The 19,795-nt window shown below is 40.9% G+C and overlaps 1 protein-coding gene and 2 pseudogenes across 9 annotated transcripts in view; 1 reads left to right on the top strand and 2 right to left on the bottom strand.

Moving 5' to 3' along the window:
• TJP2 (tight junction protein 2) overlaps window positions 1-19,795 on the bottom strand; it is a 130,680-nt gene that overhangs the window by 25,125 nt on the left and 85,760 nt on the right. For all 9 annotated transcript variants that reach the window (XM_059072710.2, XM_059072709.2, XM_067039558.1 and 6 more), the window contains 8 exons: window positions 18,486-18,539; window positions 15,622-15,746; window positions 14,358-14,460; window positions 8,166-8,754; window positions 3,824-3,927; window positions 2,732-2,885; window positions 1,082-1,187; window positions 843-976 (listed from right to left, as the gene is read on the bottom strand). In XM_059072710.2, the coding sequence (XP_058928693.1) occupies window positions 843-976; window positions 1,082-1,187; window positions 2,732-2,885; window positions 3,824-3,927; window positions 8,166-8,754; window positions 14,358-14,460; window positions 15,622-15,746; window positions 18,486-18,530 (1,360 nt within the window). In that variant the 5' untranslated portion in view covers window positions 18,531-18,539. The remainder of the gene's footprint in view (window positions 1-842; window positions 977-1,081; window positions 1,188-2,731; window positions 2,886-3,823; window positions 3,928-8,165; window positions 8,755-14,357; window positions 14,461-15,621; window positions 15,747-18,485; window positions 18,540-19,795) is intronic.
• On the top strand, window positions 9,156-10,479 carry LOC131761483 (hypoxanthine-guanine phosphoribosyltransferase pseudogene; annotated as a pseudogene).
• LOC131761482 (UDP-N-acetylglucosamine transporter-like) lies at window positions 11,905-14,207 on the bottom strand (annotated as a pseudogene).

The following is a 19,795-nucleotide window of genomic DNA, read 5'->3' as shown; positions in this document are numbered from 1 at the left end:
GTGATGGGAGCATCCTTTGTTCTAAAGAGATGACTCCTGGATAGCCACAGAATGGGGCTGGTCACCAGGAAGAGGAAGCCATGCACATGACAAAGCCTCCATAAACAAGGGGATTCAGAATGCTTCAGGGTGGTTGAAAATATTGAGGTGCTGGGAGGGTGACGTGCCTGGAGAGGGCTGGAAAGCCCTCCACCCTCTCCCCAGACATTGCCCTATGCATCTCTTCCATTTGGCTGTTCCTAAATTGTATCTTGTATTTAAAAAAAAAAGTAATAGTAAATAAAGTGCTTTCCTGAGTTCTGTGAGTCATTCTAGCAAATTATCAAACTTGAGGAGAGGGTCATGGGAACCCCCAATTTAGAGCTGGTTGGTCAGAAGTGAAGGCGGCAACCCAGGACTTGTTACTGGCGCCTGTAGTGGGGACATCTTGTGAGACTGAGCCCTTAACCTGTGGGGTCTGCATGAACTTGGGCAGTCAGTGTCAGAACTGAATTGAACTGTAGGACACCTGGTCGGTACCTGGAGAATTCGAGAACTGGTAGTTGGGCAGAGGACAAAACCCTCACAGTTGGTGTCAGAAGTGTTGTGAGCAGAAAACAGTTCAGGTTGGGATCAGGGATGGGAGACAAAAGGACCGTGACTAATGAAATATAACAAAAGGTGACCAACCTGTTGGCACACAGAAAGAGCTGTTATTCTTTATGTTTCTTTCAATATTAAATGAGACAAGAGTGCCTCTTCCATATATAAAAATGATTTTAAAATACTTTCTCTCTTTCCAGCCACCCTCTGGAATTACCAAGCACTGACACCTGAACATGACTGTTTAAAATGAGCCTCACCTGGGGATTCCTCTTGGTATGTGGGTTCCTTGCTGGGCTCTGTGCTCACTGCAGCTGCAATATCCCCAGTGGACTTAAAGGCAGTGGGTGTGGTGCCCATCCTGGACCATCTGCTATGCATGTCCTCTCTTGAACTTAAGCACATGTCATGTTAATGTCTCATCATGTGACAGATTTGCAAATACGTATGTGCGTACACCCACAGGGATGTGTGCAAGGGAAAATACGCATCATCTTACTTTGGTCTTTCCTTCAGCTTTTCATTCGAGGAATGATAATCATAATCAGAATACTGCTGTCGTCTCTCTGGAGAAAATGATCGGTTTGACTCTATTTCTGAGATATCTGATTTCAAAAATAAGAAAAGACTTCTTAATAAAACATTTGAGACCTAGGCCAGAAATTATTCTATTCTCTGGGCAAGGAAACAGGGGAAATGGAAGAGAGAGCAGGCAGTAAATGTGCTATTAGTCTGATAGTCTTTCGTTGAAAAAAAAAAAAAAAAAAAAGGAATCTGATCGTTTGAAAGGAAAGGCATTAATTAACAAAGAGGGCTCTAAATCCAGAATTTTACGTTCCTCTTTCATCATACTTTCCATCAAAGCTGACACTGAAGAGACAAAATCCAATGATGGGAATATATATATATGTGTGTATGTGTGAATCTATATTAGTGTATATACACACGTACACACACACACTTATTTTGAGTGTGCGCATAGAGCAGTGCTTCTCAAACTTTAACGTGCATACATATCACCTGGGATCTTGTTAGAATGCAACTTTTCTGGGCCAGGCCCAAGATTCTGCAATTCCATCAAGCTCCTGGATGATGCGATGCTGCGAGTGGGCTGAGGAGCACACTTGGAGTAACAAGGAAATAACCTGTAAGCTCCTAGCACACTGGGATTATTTCTTGTGCTCTGCTTTGTTTTCCTGTATTCAGAGCAGTAACCACCTGATTAGACATTTTATATAATAGAAATTAAACCAAGTTTTAAGGTTTTATAAAATAATTCTTTTAAAAATCAACAAGTCCATTTCTAAACTTGAGAACGTAATATTTTCTAAACTTTTCTGCACAAAGCCAATACTAGATGGTTAAGTAGGAAAGAGCATGTCTACTTATTTTTATTGGTAATTTTTACATGGTTGAAATGTTATCGAATGTACTGTATGTCAACTATACTTCAATCAAAAAAATTAAAAATAAATAATAAAGACATGCCCAAGAGCCCCCTGCCCCGCCAAAAAGTAAACGGCTAAGAAGACACAAGACCATTTTGAAGGACAAGAAGTTAGATTTGGCTGTGGAAATAAATGAAGAGAGACCAAATAAATAAATGTTATCTTATGTAAAATTCATATTCAAATTTAAAAAAAAGAAACGACTATAGCTTCATAAGAGAAGAGGTGACACAGATTGCTAACCAATGAATACCACAATGTTCAGCCATTCTGATTGAGTCTATTATAGTGTCTACCAGTTTTAACTGTCCTCTACATTGTCTTCTCTTTGTTGGAAATATTAATAGTCACTTGAAAAAAATCACATGATAAAGCACAAGAATGAGCAATTTACAAATGTTATGTGGTTAGTTCTGTGAACCACTCCTACATACATTTTTTTACTAACAAGTTTTGTTTTCAATGGCCTAAATCAGAGTCCACTGGGATTCACAAGTTCACCAGAATTTCATACTGGAATCCTAATTTCAACAGACCCTTTAATAAGAAAATAACAACCAAACCTGGAATTAAAGTTTAAAAGAGAGGCTTCTGTTAGAAATTTAACTTCCAGGTGAAGGGCTATGCTAAATAGAGATGACAATGCAGAAGCAACAGTCTTACTCTCCTCCAGCTCAGCTCACAGCCTCCCCTTCCTTTACCTTCTATTTCTGAGTCGCTGTCATTTAATGACGGGATGTTGATGAGCGTCTGCTTGCTGTCCCTCAACACCACGAGCTGGAGTTTTCCTCTTGACTTTTCTATCAGTTTTCGAGCATCCGTTAAAGACATGTTCTCAGTTACGGTTCCATTTATCTGTGTTTATGAAGAACAGTAAAGTTCCATGCAATACAACTACCCACAGCAAAATAGAAAATTCTTATTTTCCTCTTCTAAAAAGTTAAGGGCTTTGCTCAGTTACTCAAACAGACGTGGGCTTTAGGATGACTGACTGAATAAAAATGAATTATCCTTTAAATTAAATATAACCCCGCATGCCTGGAACCCAAACACAGGCCTGATAAAGCTGTAGTGTACTTAAGTTACTCTGCTAATTTATTTAACTTCCAAGCTCAAGACGATGGTTTGGTTTACTACTGGAACATGTTTCCTGACTAGAGAGGTTTACAAAAACTATTAAATATTCAGCATTCATATACCACCAACTTGCCCTCTCATCTTTCCTTTGTTTAGAGAACAAGAGCTTCAACTTTTAATAAACAGGAAAGAGGAAAGACTTTGTTGAGTTTTTTAAAAAATTTATTTTAAATTTATTTTTATTTAATTTATTTTATTTTTGGCTGTGTTGGGTCTTCGTTGTGGTGCACCAGCTTCTCATTGCGGTGGCTTCTCTTGTTGCGGAGCACGGGCTCTAGGCACACAGGCTCAGTAGTTGTGGCTCGCGGGCTCTAGAGCGCAGACTCAGTAGTTGTGGCACACGGCCTTAGTTGTTCCGCGGCATGTGGGATCTTCCCAGACCAGGGCTCGAACCCATGTCCCCTGCATTGGCAGGCGGATTCTTAACCACTGCACCAAGGAACCCCCAAGATTTTTTTTTTAAACTGACACTACACTATTTCAAATCTCCAAGTCTGGTTTTCTTGATAAAAATGACCTCTCTGCTGCTCTTCCTGGCTTTGTCTTATTATTGACTCCTATCTCAACAAAGTTTCACTGAGTTGGCACTTGAACGCGGAAATACAGACTAGGAAGCTGAGCATGAGCCCATCTGTTCTCTGCCCTTTTCCACCCACCTTGAGAATGATGTCTCCTTCATGCAGGTTGCCATCTTTAGATGCTAGACCTGTTCCAGTCATTTCCTTTATGAAGATCTGACTCCCGAGCCGGAGACCATACTCTAGAAGACAAACACACAAACAAACACATATGTCATCAATGTGTTCAGAAAACTAAGGTTGGCTTTTAGGATGATTTAAAAATACGTATGAAAAATTAATTTTGCATGTGAGACAGGCTGTAAGCCCACTGGCCTTCACTTGTCAAAACAGTCGATGTCATTAAAAAAAAAAAAAAAGAAAGAAAAAGAGGCAGAAGGGCTGTTCTAGATTAAAAGAGACATAAAAACCAAATGCACTGCATGAAACTTCACTAGAACCTCAATGCAATATGGGGTAGAGGTGGGGGGGAGGGGTGGATTACATTATTTTGGAGCAACTTCAAAATGAACTGCATTATAATATATATATATATATATATTTGTGTGTGTGTGTGTGGTACACGGGCCTCTCACTGTTGTGACTTCTCCCGTTGCGGAGCACAGGCTCCGGACGCACAGGCTCAGTGGCCATGGCTCACGGGCCCAGCCGCTCCGCGGCATGTGGGATCTTCCCGGACCCGGGCACGAACCCACGTCCCCTGCATCGGCAGGCGGATTCTCAACCACTGCGCCACCAGGGAAGCCCCGCATTATAATATATTAAAAGGCATATTAATGCTAACTTTCTTAAGAGTGATAATGGCATTATGGTTATGAAGGGCAATGTTTTTATCCTTGGGAGATACCTGCTGAAATACTTAGGGGTAAAGGGTCATGTTGCCTGCAACTTACCTTCAAGTGGTTCCAAAACACCATTTAGAGACAGAGAGATATGGTAGGGGAGGAAGACGGGGGAGGGAGAAAGGGAAAAAAAGGAGAAAGAAAACAAATGTGGCAAAATGTTAACAATTGGTAAAACTAGGTGAAGGCTATTTGAGTTATTTGCCACAAAATTAACACTTTTCAAAACAAAATGTTGGGGAGAAAAAAAAACAATTCGGTACATCTTAACAGGCATGTTCTACTGACAATACAGTTGCCTACAGGAAGGTACCACAAATAGCAAACCCTCTGTCTGTAACAATTTATATTGTGTGGGATTTGGCACTGAAAAAATGTCACTGTGTGAAGAAAAGGGGTAAATAAGCCAGCAAAGCAACAAATAAAGTATTCATCTAAAACTGGCATAGCTCTGGGGATTTATGGACTTTGCATTTGCTCTCAAGAAAAACCACCGTATTTACTAAGTATGTATATTTTAAATACTATTCAGACTCTTCTGATCTTACTTATTAAACTTGTAAAAATATACACTTTAAGGATGAATTTTGGTTATTTTAGGAAGCTACGTAAACCTAGCAGGTTTTAAAAGAGGCACATTCAAATTTTATTATTATTGTTGTGGACTCAGTGAAGTCAGAAACAGAAAAATAAGTATCGTATATTAATGCATATTTGTGGAATCTAGAAAAATGGTACGGATGAACCTATTTGCAGGGCAGGAATAGAAAGGCAGACGTAAAGAACAGGTGTATGGACACGGTGGGGAAGGGGAGGGTGGGATGAATTGGGAGATCAGGTTTGACATAAATACACTACAATGTGTAAAACAGATAGCTAGTGGGAACCTGCAGTATAGCACAGGGAGCTCAGCTCGGTGCTCTGTGATGGCCTAGTGCGGTGGGATGGTGGGGGAGAGGAGGGAGGTCCAAGAGGGAGGGGTTGTGTGTATGCATATGGCTGATTCACGGGACTGTGCGGCAGAAACTAACACAACATTGTAAAGCAATTATACTCCAATTAAAAAAAAATCTTATCAATTCAAAATAAAGTAACTTTCTGCCACTTAGAAGTAGATTTAAAGATAAGTTTTAAGTGACTCATAGTAAGTTAGATGCAGATCTTACCACAAGGATTAAAGCTGTTAAGGTCCACCCCCACCCTTTAAGGGAGCTGATACTCAAGAAAGAATAAAGGTAAGACAGACAGCATTTTCTTCAGGGATGGCAATTCCTTACAGGTTAAACAACCTCACATCCCAGGACAGAAGGCTGAGACAAACTTGAGCAATGACTTCTTTCTCACGTGTCAACAATTCCTCCATCCTCTTAAAAACTGCGCTCTTACTGTAAAATTACAAATAGGTTGCTATTAGTATGTTTGTGGGCACCTCTCAAATGAGGAAAAAAAGTCAGTGGGCCAGCTTCTAAGACTTTTACTAGCAAGGCTATCTGATGCCCATGAAACATGTAAAAGCTGGCCATGTGAATGGATTCTATTTTTCTTAATCAAATGTAGGTTTTGCCTACAGCCAGATATATTTAAAGATTAATTCTTATGCAACTCTAGCTAGTGATAGTTAAACTACTGTGTCATCTTAGCAAAAGGTGGCTTAAAAAATCTTTTAAAAAGTAGAACTTTGGAAAAAACAAACAAGCAAACACTGAATTCTAAGTTTAAAAAGCAAAATGGCCCAGAAGCAGTAAAATGTCGTATCAGCAAAGGGGCATGAACCCTCTTTGTTCCTTAGTAGTATTACTAAGACCAGGCATGATGTGGGCAGTTTCTTAGGACACACATCTTTTTAATTGTGGGTCACAACTCATGAGTGAGTCTTGAAATCAATTTAGTGAGTTGTGACTAGTATTTTTTAATTTAATGTAATAGAACCTCTCAAAAATCATCACACAGAGTAAGTACCGTTCCATGAAACACTTGGCCAAGTTTTTCACATATTGGTGCCTCCACGATTATTTGCAAGATGTGGTTCTTTCTGTGGCAGGAGGAGGCGGGGAAGAGAAGAGGGAAGAGGAGAAAGAGGAGGAGGAAAATACTGAAAAGCACTGCAATGGGGAACTCAAGAATCTGGGTGCAAGTCCTACAGGGCATGCATCAGACCTCTGTGAAGGAGGCCTTGTGTCAAGTTATCTTTCTCAAAACATCTCTACAGTCCACAATCTGGAAGCAGAATGGTTTTTACAATGTAATTTTTGGGGGTTGATGAATTAATATGTCATTGTCCATGGTTATAAAGATTTTCTAGAATTCTTAAATCTCCCAAGATGCACATTCCTCAGAGATAGTACCATCTCAACTTTCACCTTTATTTTCTGGACCTGGGCTCCAGGTATCCCATTATTCACATCCTTGCAGTTACCTCAATATCCTTTCAATAGGTACCCAATTGTATAACTCAACTGTTTATGCTCCTCTAGAAGAAGTAAAGAAAACAAACCCTCTCATCTGATAGGCTCTTTAAAATGCAAATTCCCAACCTAAAAAGCAAGAGATCTTTCACTTTGCACTCTTGGGTACTCTTCATCTTTTTTCCTCTTTGAAGGAGGACAATTAGAGAACAAGCAGAGATAAAAGATATGTTACCAGGAATTCAAAAAGTTGGAAGCCAAGAATCAATGCAAGGAATAGCTCAACATGGGGCTCTAAATCCCTGTTCATTTACCTACTTGTTTCCTATCATCTATTTCCAAGAGATGAAGTCTGAGCTCCAACTCCACCACTTACTTACCAGCTTCAAGATGTGGGCAAGTCACCTCCCATCTCTGAGTTTCAGAAGCCTCACCTAAACTGCAAGTGCTACTCACTCGTCCAGCTGCCACAAAGGGGTTTAGTGAATCTGGAAGTGCTTAAGCATATGCAAGTGCTCCAGGCATGCAACATGGGACAGGCAGCCTGGGCCAGAGCCTGCCTCATCTGTGGACACACCAAAAACCTCTCTGCACCTTGCTATACCCACCTGTAAAAGAGGAATGAAGTCTCCTACCTACCACAAAGGCTTCTGGTGAGGACTAAATTAGGAAGTATTTATTCCGCAGAGGGCCCTGGCACAGAGCAAAAACTCAAGCAAGATTAGCTGGAGTATTGTCCCCTACTGTGGTTTTATCAGTTTAAGCTGCACTGGGTTCACCAAGATAGCTTGTTAACACAGAGACTCCAGGGGCCACCCCAGTGCTTCTGATTCAGTGGGGGCTGGTCTGGGGCCTGAGACTCTACATTTCTAGTAAGCGTCCAGGTGATATTTATGCTGCTCTGAGAACCTCTGGCCTATCAGTTTAAAGCCAGATTTCCACCACCTGGCTCAGCGACTGATGATACAACTTTGTGCAAGTCAATGAACTTTTCTGTGCCTCTAGTGTCCTTGTCTATAAAATGAAGATATGATTAACTCCCACAGGGGGTGGTGGTGAGGACAAAATGAGCTAATCTGTGCAAAGCATTTATTAGGTCAGTGCTTGGCACATAGCAGGTTCCACGTTAAGAGTTAGCTATTATAGTGCTTTTTCTTCATCAAGCATGACTACCTTCATTTGCTTTGCTTTTCATCAGAAGGACCCCGATGGGCCTGTCCGAGTCCAGCTGCCCCCGCGGCTCGGGGCTGGGGCTGCGGGAGCGGAGGTGCTCGCGGCTGCGGCTCTGGGATGCCCCGTACCGGGCATCGGGCTGGGCCCTGCGGCCATACTCCCCCTCCGGGCTGTAGGCGCGATCGTAGGTCGGGTCAATGCTCCGACCGCGGCTGCTCTCCCGGGCTCGCCGGTAGTCATCGTAGTCGTGGTCCAGGCCCCGCTCGAGGCTGCGGCCACGGCTGCGCTCTCGGGCTCGCCGGTAGTAGTCGTCGTCGTCGTCGTGATCCAGGCCCCGCTCCAGGCTCCGGCCCCGGATCCGGTCCCGCTCCCGGCTGCGCGCCCAGTCGTGGGGAAGACCCCTCTCCGGGCTGTCCTCCCAGCTGCGGCTGCGCCCTCCGCGGCTGCTGGGCCGGCTCCTCTCGCTGTACCCGCTGCGTGCGCTTCTGCCATCAAACTCGTCCATCAGCTCGAAAGCCCGGTCATGCTCGTGGACGGGAGGGCTGCCCTGCGGCGGGGCCAGCTGGACCTTCCGGGGCCTCTTGACCACCTGTCACAAAACAAACAGTGTGGACGCAAGACAATCACAACCAAACATAGAGAATGCAGTGGTTAAGAGCCTGGGTTCTCTTTCCAGTAAAACTCTTGTGTCCCCACCCAGTCGCTAAGCCTCAGGGTCCTCATCTGGAAAATGAGGACCCCTCAGGGGGTCAAGGACAAAATAAGACAATGAGTATAAAACTCTGAGCACAATGCCTCCAAAATCTGCTTCTACTCAAAGTGTGAAAAGCACCAAAGGGCTTTAAATCACTAAGTTACAAAAATGAAAATCCAGAAAGTGAGACATTCTGTATACAACTACGTAGATTCATCCAAAAGTCAATATCATTCAAAAGGGGGGGGGCAGGTAAGGGGAGAGAGGAGGTAAAAGAGGGATCCTTTAACATTAAAATGGACTGGCGCCTGGGCGCTGAGCGAAGGCGGCGGCGAATCGGGGGACCACTCTGCTCCCCCCCCCCCCGCCCCGCCTCCTGTTCGGCCCGCCGGCTTCTCCTTCTCAGACCGCCCTCAGCCCGCGCACCAGCCGGCTCCGCTACGGCAACCTGCAGCCCCAGAATCGTGATTAGTGATGATGCACCAGGTTATGACCTAGTAATCATTATGCTGAGGATTTGGAAAAGGTGTTTATTCTTCATGGACTAATTATGGATAGGACCGAATGGCTGGCTCAAGAATGTGATTGAGATGGGAGGTCATCACATCGTGGCCCTCTGTGTGCTCAAGGGGGGCTATAAATTCTTTGTGGACCTGCTGGATTATATCAAAGCACTGAAGAGAAACAGTGATACATCTATACCTATGACTGTAGATTTTATCAGACCGAAGAGCTACTGTAATGACCAGTCAACAGGTGACGTAAAAGTAATTGGTGGGAAATGTAAAACTGACAGCTAGTGGGAAGTGGCCGCACAGCACAGGGAGATCAGCTCTGTGCTTTGTGACCACCTAGAGGGGTGGGATAGGGAGGGTGGGAGGGAGGGAGATGCAAGAGGGAGGAGATACGGGGATATATGTATATGTATACGTATAGACGATTCACTTTGTTATACAGCAGAAATTAACACACCATTGTAAAGCAATTATACTCCAATAAAAATGTTTAAAAAAAAGTAATTGGTGGAGATGATCTCTCAACTTTAACTGGAAAGAATGTCTTGACTGTTGAAGATATAACTGACACTGGCAAAACAAGGCAAACCTTGCTTTCCTTGGTCAAGCAGCATAATCCAAAGATGGTCAAGGCTGCAAGCCTGCTGGTGAAAAGGACCTCTCAAAGTGTTGGATACAGACCAGATTTTGTTGGATTTGAAATTCCAGACAAGTTTGTTGTAGGCTATGCCCTCAACTACAATGAATACTTCAGGGATTTGAATCATGTTTGTGTCATTAGCGAAACTGGAAAAGCAAAATACAAAGCCTAAGATGAGAGTTCAAGTTGAGTATGGAAACATATGGAGTCCCATTGAAATCACCAGGAAAATTACCAAATGTTCTAGTTCTGTGACCAGCTGCTTAGTAGAGCTTACTGCATGTATCTTCTAAGAATTTTATCTGTTTTGTATTTTAGAAAGGTCAGTTGCCACATTCCTGAACTCTTTATTTGCACTATGAGCCTATAGACTATCAGTTCCCTTTGGGTGGATTGTTGTTTGACTTGTGAATGAAAAATCTCTTAAACCACACCACTATTGAATGAAAATATTGAAATTGTATCTGTAAGGAACATTTAAAGACAAGAATATATTAGTTTTTTAATTGATATTTTAATTTTTATATATTCAGGAAAGAACAGAAGTGATTGAATTGTTAATTATACCACTGTGTGTTTAGAAAATCAGTCAGTTTCATATCAGTGACAGCATTTAGAGGTATAGTTATGTTGGATAAACCATATGTCCTGGAATTACTTTAGTAGATTTCAGTAGCATTAACTGTATTTTCCCGCTTGTTCAGATTATTTCTGGCGAAACTTTGTCAACAGTTCCATTTAAATACAGCTCAATAAGTTCTAAAAACCTACCACTTTTTGAAGTCTTCAATGTAAAAATCCTAAAAATAAAGGCTGTCTCTTTAAAAAAAGAAAAAAAAAGATTAAAATGGACTAAAGTGATTAGGACCAAATGTGATGAGTGAACTTTGATTGGATCCTGGATGGGGAAGAAAAATAATCTACCAAAGTCATCTTATGGTATGGACTGTATATTAAATGATATTGTAGAGTTATTATTACTTTTTCTTATTTTAAAGTAATAACAAGGATTTATCTGATTTACAGAAAAGAAATACAATTAAGGACAAAACTCCATTAGTGTAAAAGTCACTGGCAGTATACTATCTAGCACAGGAACAACTGGATTGCTTCCAGCAGTTTTGAAGCACTAAAAGATCTTAAAATGTAGGTGGAGAAATAATGTGTATATTTCTTTATATTAAATTTAAATATGAATTTTATTCTGACAAATCAGACCCAGAATGTTACTTTATCAATTTTTATGCATTTGAACATCTGCAACATATAGCAATCCTTTGTTTAGTTATCTTCAGTATAAATATAAAAATCTGAGATACATGAAAATGTTTTTCAAATCATACTTCTATTTCTTCACAGCTTTATATGTGCAAAATTATAGGTAATTATAATTGTCAAACTTTGAATATCCATGTTATTTGATATATCTGTACAGAAAGAGTAAGATAAAAAACATTTAATAAAATTAAATATATCTAATTTGCAAAATTGATGTCTGACATTTATTGTGTGCTCGTGCAAAGAGTGCATAGGTTATTTCTGCAGCATCAAAAACAAAATCTTTTAAAACTCAGATTTCAAGTTTCCTCTGATAATTATTCTACTCCCTGGAAATACTTTCAAGTTTTGATTTCTAGATGCAGTGGGCATTTTGCTACATATACATATATTTTATCCTTAAACTTTTATATTTTCAAACCATTTGAACATTATAATCAGACTCAGCATGGTGATTTTTTCTTAGAATCTGTATTAGTCCTCTGTTCAGGATTAATGTCGAGATTCACAGTGCGCCAATGTGAAAAAACAGATAAAGATAGTATTACCACTATGCTTTAGTGGGATTTCCTGCATGTTTGGGATCATAACCATACAGGAAAGTAGTTCTTATTACAAGGATGGCTCCAAGGGAAAAGTCACTGGTTGGTATGAAATATTGTAGTCAAAAATAAGATATCAGTGTTGATAATATTATGCACAGAGGTTGCAAATCCTTTTAAAAAGTTATCCGCATACTTAATAACAGCAGCTATTACAAGGCCACCCAGTGCCTGAAGAACAACAATTATCCATGTCAGCCGGTTATACCCCAGAAAAAAATCTATTCTTTGATTCCAGTTCTCTCCATCATAAACATATACACCAATTAATCCAAATATACTCCCCCAAAAACCAAGTTGAATGTTTCTTATCCACACTGATTGTTTGGTTTCTTTTAAGATTGTCTCAAAGTAAAACCCAGCAAAGCCACTTGAAAAACATGCTGTGCAAACTGCCATGAGGCCTACGAATTGTGAGCCAGGTGAAAGTTCCTTAGAATTAAGTGCTTTTGGGGCTTCGCTGGAGGCTCAGTGGTTAAGAATCCACCTGCCAATGCAGGGGACACGGGTTCAAGCCCTGGTCCGGGAAGATCCCACATGCTGCAGGGCAACTAAGCCTGTGCGCCACAACTATTGAGACTGCGCTCTAGAGCCCGCGAGCCACAACTACTGAGCCTGCGTGCCACAACTACGGAAGCCCGTGTGGCTAGAGCCCGTGCTCCACAACAAGAGAAGCCACCGCAATGAGAAGCCCCCACTCGCCACAACTGGAGAAAGCCCGTGTGCAACAACGAAGACCCAATGCACCCAAAAATAAACAAATAAATAAATTTATAAAGAATTAAAAAAAAAATTAAGCGCTTGAGAATCTGAGGGCCACTGTACAAAAGCAACTCCTGTCATCAAAATTACTAGGGAGAGCCACTGGTACACACCTAATTTTTTTACTAAGCATCGACACAGAAAATAATGCAGTTGTAAGAATTTTCAACTGATATGTGACCTGATAAGTAGCTGCATCTAGATTTGACAGTGCCACATAGAGTAAATTATTCTGAAGAGTGTATATCCCTGATGGAATAGCAAGTTTAAGCGTTTCCATAGGTTTGTTAAGAATTTCCCCATGTAAGAATTCAATTCAGTGCTCTTAGACTACATTTGCTGTCTTTGTAGACTAATAAAATGCAACCCATTGTCTTCAAATGTTCAGCAACAGCCACAGCTGAAGATGATAGATAACAAGGCCCCGCCTCTTTTTTTTTTTTTTTTTTTTTTTACTGTCTGTATTTATCTTTTTTTTTAAAACATCTTTATTGGAGTATAATTGCTTTACAATGGTGTGTTAGCTTCTGCTTTACAACAAAGTGAATCAGTTATACATATACATATGTTCCCATATCTCTTCCCTCCTCTTTTAAAGTCCTAGAATAACACCTCGTTAGAACCTAACTGGTAGTCTGAAAGACCAAAATTCTCAAGGAAAGGTATTTTAGGTTGGCTGACAATGTCTTATCTTCATTTGCCTGCTAGTGTTGGAGGGTCTCCTGCAGAAGCAGCAGGCAGCTCACCATGGGGACAAGGACACTGGCAGCAGAAGTTCTGGCAAGTACTCATTGGTGTGAGCCCTCCCGGAGACCTCCATTAGCTCTGACATACAGCCTGTAGCTACTTTTGTTAAATAGGATAATAGTAGTATAATTATGTGGATGAATGTCCTTATTTAGGAGACTTGAGAAGTAAGAAGGATTAAACTGTCATGTCTGCAACTTCCCCTCAAACGGTTCACTAAAAATATGTATGTCTTTATATACATACATAAAGAAAAATCAAGTGAATATGGCAGAATATTAACATTGTAGAAGATATATGTGTTGATTATACTAACCTTTGAACTTTTCTTTTTGTTTGAAAATTTTCATAATATAAAGTTGAAAAAAAAGTTAAATACCACACACCCGATGCATCTCCCCAGCACTGCCCCTAACACACTGTGTTCCAATTCTCGCTTAGTGTGTCCACTTGCCCCACTGGAATGAACACTCCTTGCAGCTCAGACCTGCTTCAGGTCATTTTCAACCAATGTTCGCTGAATGACTGAGTGAGCTAATAAATGAGTGAATGGTACAGATTGCCAGTATCTCCTAAGAAACAGGAGTTTATGAAGATAGAACAGATCCTGTGAGGGCCTTTACAAATGAGTTTCTGAGCTTATAATTTAGTCTCTAAATTAATGCTGTTTTACCATTGTTCTCAATCTACTTAATTCTCTTAGGGAATAATTGTTTAACCTGGTTCAAGGCAAATTCACTCAGACAAGAGAAGCACCGGTCTTAAGTTAGGATGAGAAGGCAGGGAGGGGTCACTCACGTACATCTTTATATCACCCTTAACATCACCCTCCCAAAGTACTGAGGATATGGAAATAGTAGTCCCTAGATAGGGCTGAAGAGCAAGTAGTCATTTTCTTCTGGGCATAAAAACAAAGTCCTACCGAAGCGAGCTGAAAACAAACCCAGAACGTACAATGGCAGCGATCTTCCCACTTTTCCTCAGCTGCTGAACAGCAAATGAATGGAGCACACCTTCCATGGGGGTACCGTTAACCATGACCACCCTGTCATTTTCTCTGCAAATAAAACAGAAAAATGGAATGTGAAAAACTCCCATCTCGTCCCTCTCAATCATTTATTTAGGAACAAATAAAAGTGGCAGATTGACCCAAAATGCTTATTAAAGGGCTCAGGGTCTAATGACTCCTGAGGCTTAATCCATCAACTTGGTCTGAGCTCTTCTGAGGAAGGAACCCAGGAGCCACTCAGCCCATTTTGGACAGTGTTTCCTGGAAACCACCTGAGGAGAAGGACCCAAACCCACAGGGTCCCTCCAGGATGCACTGGATGGCAGCGAGGTTTGAGCACAGGTGGAACTTGTGTGTCAGGGCTTCCTTACCCATGGTACACGGTGCGTTTCAGCAAGTCTACAGATCTCCCCAAAGGAGGCTGATATTCACTCGTGTTTTGGAGGGGATGAAATCAAGAGCTCGCCTCAGATTCTTAAAGAAATTCTGAGGTCACAGAACCCTAACTCTTACTTTGTCTCATCCAAAAAAATCATGTAAAAATTCTACCATGCTCTCTGTATGAAAGAATACTAACTTGGAGAGGACCATTGAGATGAAATGCCAACAGAAGCTAAATTTTGGAGCCATGTGGCCAAGGCAGCTGTGTAAATGACTTTAGATTCTGCCCTGAGAAATTATCCTAAGCAGACTCAGACATGTATCTTTTCCAATGGCATTTGCTCTTCAGACCAGAAGCCTGGCAGTTGGAAAACTTGGGTTTCCATTTGGTAAATTTTTCCAATTTCTACATCCCTCTTACAAATTAGATAATCATTAAGCAGATTATCCTCATTCTTAATGAATAAAAATGAAAATAAATATAGACAGTGTGGGTAGGCATTAGGGGAAAAAAAAGAGCATGCCAATTTTACACTCCATGTTCATAAATGATTCCTAAACCCAGGAATGATAGTTATGATAGATATAACCATCTTCCTGTGGAAATTATTGCTTTCCTCTATTCAAAGTCTGGATGTTCCCAAAGGTTTGGGGATTGTTAAAACATGGTGTGTTATGGTCTCCATTACTGCCTGAAGACTTTTCAATATACATATATAAAATTTTCTTTTCTTTTTGAATTTTAGAAGTGCACACCACTCAAAGCCCCCTGTCTAGGGCCAACCAGTGGGCTGGCAGGGGTTGGGGGCAGGGGGTAAGGACACTCACTGAAGCAGCCCATCGGCGGGCCCACCCGGGAGCACATCAGAAATGACGATTGATGTCTCCCCATTTTCAAAGTGTGGGTTGTCTCTGCCTCCAGACACTGCAATTCCAAATCCTCTCTTGGAATCCTGTTCATTGGGGTTAAGAGAAAAATTAAAATAAAATCCTTCTATAAGTGGTTTTCAGGATTTATTACAAGCAGTCGATAAAATAAAGGTCAAACCAATAACTGGAGACAGCTCAGGAACAGAAGGCTTAGAGAAACAAGTGAGAAACAGAGTAGAGCGTCATCATGGTTAGCTGACAGGTTTATAAAGGGAAATTCCTTATCTAAAAGAAACAGCCTTGTGAAAGCTGGACAAGATTGATAGCACAGACTGGAGCTATCACTAGAAGCTGGCAGGGGATGGGAAATTACATCTTCTGTCCAAATAAGGATGTGTTATTGGATTCACCAATCACACCTGTTCTCACATCCAGGCCTGAGCCAGATGGGCTGGTCACAACTGCATCTATGCTAAAACCATATTGTAAAAGAATACCTTTAACTTCCAAGTTAGGGGAGCTAGTGGTTTCACTTTCATATAGGGTCAAAAAGAAGGAAATGGATTTTAAAGATAAAATCCGAAGACGAACTTAGTTTTGAGATCTCATGACAGAGCAAAGCATTAAATTCTTTTCTACATGCATATAAGACGGAAATACAGATTAATTAGATTCAAGATTAATAGAGAAATGTATAACAGTGAACCCACATAATACAGAATCCCAACTCATTTCGGTGTTTAAAAAAGCTAAGCTCCCGGATTTCATCCAGATCACAGGGGCATGTACGTGACTATCACACTAAATACGGGTTTCATTACATAAAAATCTTCTCAGAGAATGAAAGAACCCTCACCTCAAGATAAGTTCCCACGTGGGGCCCACTGTGGCAGTCGATAACAAACAGCAGCACAGACAAGCTGGCTTGTTGTTCATTAATTGCATGGCTTTGAATTTGGCAACGCTATCCCCTGGTACCTGGTTTTACACAGAGAGAGCTCCATCCTCTATAGCAGGCCAAAAATGTTTCTCACCTTTGCCAGTTCGGCGTCCAAACTCAAATGGTATGTGGTGGAAGGGCAGAGAGAAGAGTCAGAAGATGACAAGAGGTGAAAAATAAAACCTAAAGGGGGAAGCCTCTCAACTGAAGAAACCATGATTACTGCTCCAGAAGTTTCAGCACTTGAGCACCAATCTGTGTTTTTCTACCTGGATCGATTTAATACACATTTATTCAAGAACTAAACTTGCACTGAAGTCAAGGGTTGAAGTTCATGGTTGTGACGGTCAAAGGAAAACTCTCCCTTTGAGGAACTTACAATCCATCTAAGAGGTGACAGAGACCGGAGAGACTCAGAGTGGAGAAAGAGCCATGCAGGGCCCAGGAAACGCTAAATGCTGACCAAGGCAGCTTGATGGAATAAGCCTTTGGGATTACGAGTGCATGTCTAGCTCGACTCAGCCGCATGCAAGTCACTTATAAACTCTCGGTGGCTGTGCTTGTTTTGAGCAGGGCTAGCACCTATCACGCCCACCTCAAACTCTGCTGTCAGAATAAAAAGGAACAGAGCTATTAAGCAGTGATTATGTGCTGGACTCCAAGTACTAGAAGCTCTTTGTATTACCTAATTTAATCAAGAGGGTTAATACCTGTGAAATACCTTTAAAAATTAAGTAAAATACACTTACATGTGATCTTACTTCTACTTTCAACCCCACTGTGGGGAGGGGGCTGTTGTTTAAAATCTGATTAATTTGGCACCTATTAATATAATCAGGAGTGGTACAAAGACTACAACCCGTCTCCTGAGTGCTAAACTAAAGTTTTAAAATTTAGTTTGGGGAACTCCCCGGCGGTCCAGTGGTTAGGACTCCAAGCTTCCACTGCAGGGGTACGGGTTCATTCCCTGGTCAGGGAACTAAGACTCCTCATGCATGTGGTGCAGCCAAAAAACATTTTTTTTAATTAAAAAAAATTTTTTTTAGTTTGGACTTAAAACTCACTGAGGGAATAAGTTATAAATGCTATAATTAAAATTACAAAAGTTGTAGAAGCTACTTCAACCGTCCTTAAACAGAACACATTATTTCCATTCCTCCCTTCCTTTCCTCTCTTTTTTCATAAACTATTCTATCTGAAGACAGGTGAATACATTAATTAACCTCTATAATTTTCTATATTATACAGACCTCAGCCAAAAAAATAACAACATGCAAATCCTTGTCAATGCAATAACCGTGTTTGCGTAAAAATAAGTAAGATCCATGATCTGTTGTGGTATACATATACAATGGACTATTACTCAGCCATAAAAAAGAATGAAATGCCATTTGCAGCTACATGGATGGACCTAGAGATTATCACACTAAATGAAGTAAGTCAGACAGAGAAAGACAAATATCATATGATACCACTTATATGTGGAATCTAAAAATGATACAAATGAACTTATTTAAAAACTTGAAACAGACACACAGACATAGGAAATAAACTTATGGTTACCAAAGGGAAAAAGGGAGGGAGGGATAAATTAGGAATTTGGGATTAACAGATACACACAACTATATATAAAACAGACAAAGGTCCTACTGAACAGCACCGGGATCTATATTCAATATCTTGTAGTAACCTATAATGGAAAGGAATCTGAAAAAGTGTTTGCGTGTGTGTGTGTGTGTGTGTGTGTGTGTGTTTAATGAATCACTTTGCTGTATACCTGAAACACTGTAAATCAACTATACTTCAATTAAAAAAAAAAAAAGATCCATGATCTGTAAACTCAAGAACAGACTGTAGCAGATATGGCATGTGTAGTACTCACCTTCTGTAGGGTCACAGTGTACTGTTCCCATATCAACTCCTCCATGCCTGGGGCCTGTTTTAGAACAATCAAAATCAATCTGATTAAAACCACAAACATTTCAATGTTAGAAATAAAACTATAATTCAAAATGTGTCTATAGAAAGGCCAGCTCACACATTCTATACACCAAAGAGTGGATATTTGTTAGGAACATTATACTACCTATTATATTTTCAAATATACTCTCCTTGAATGAAATGGAAAACTTAACAATACTAGAAAATTAGTGAAATACACAGGGAGAGATGTACCCTAAAAAGCATGAAATATTAGGGACTTCTCTGGCAGTCCAGTGGTTAAGACTGCGCATCAAATGCAGGGGCCGTGGGTTCGATCCCTCCTCAGGGAACTAAGATCCCACATACCGCACAGCACGGCCAAAAAGAAAAAAAAAAAGAACAAATGGAATATTAAGTGTTAAGCTTTTTTATTATCACCACTCCAAAACACTGTCATGATAAAAGCCCTTATTATCTAGAGTTGCAAAACAGATATATTTTCATTCTTTAAAAAAAAAAAAAATCCCCCTTCCTCCAGTCAAAGGTGACCTCCTAGGCAAGTTTCATGCATTTTTGTGTGGGGGGGGTGGGGGGTGGGGGGAGGCCCACGCTGTGCAGCTTGCAGGATCTTAGTTCCCTGACCAGGGGTTGAACCCGGGGCCATGCCAGTGAATGTGCTGAGTCCTAACCACTGCACCACCAGGGAACTCAAGTTTTATGGATTTTTATGCCTAAAGGAATCCTTGGCCTTATCACAGAGACTGCCAAATTGTGTAATCTGTGGGACCCCTTGGCCTTTTCTCCACCAGTATTGCGGGTGTGAAAGATGATGATGCCAGCATAAAGACCACTGGGCTTCAGTTTCCGACAATATTCTAAAACAGATGTCTAGACAAACCTGAAAACAGTGGATATCATTCAATAATAATAATAATAATCCACTAAATGCAGGCTGCCTTTGAGGGGAAATCCTTAAAGGCAAGAAATGCCAAGAAAGCTCAAAGCCAGAGAAATAAGGCAGCACTGAAGCAGGCATTTCAACAGGAGGCCAGGAAAAGAGAGAAACTGTAGGATCCAAACAGGGTGGAGATCAGATCAGAGTGAATGTATTAGGGGCAAAAACACTACCAGGCAATGGAGACAGCAGGGACGGTTGCCCACCTTATTCCTGGCTCTGCGTAGAGTGGAAATAACTAAAAATATCTCCATGGAGAATTCCTGTATCAATAGACCTGTACTCACTCAGGTTTGAGACTGAAATTCATATTT

This window comes from Kogia breviceps, chromosome 8 (assembly GCF_026419965.1).
Source record: "Kogia breviceps isolate mKogBre1 chromosome 8, mKogBre1 haplotype 1, whole genome shotgun sequence".
NCBI lineage: Eukaryota > Metazoa > Chordata > Mammalia > Artiodactyla > Physeteridae > Kogia > Kogia breviceps.
The sequence above is the reverse complement of the archived record's forward strand: the minus strand, read 5'-3'. Positions and strand labels throughout refer to the sequence as shown.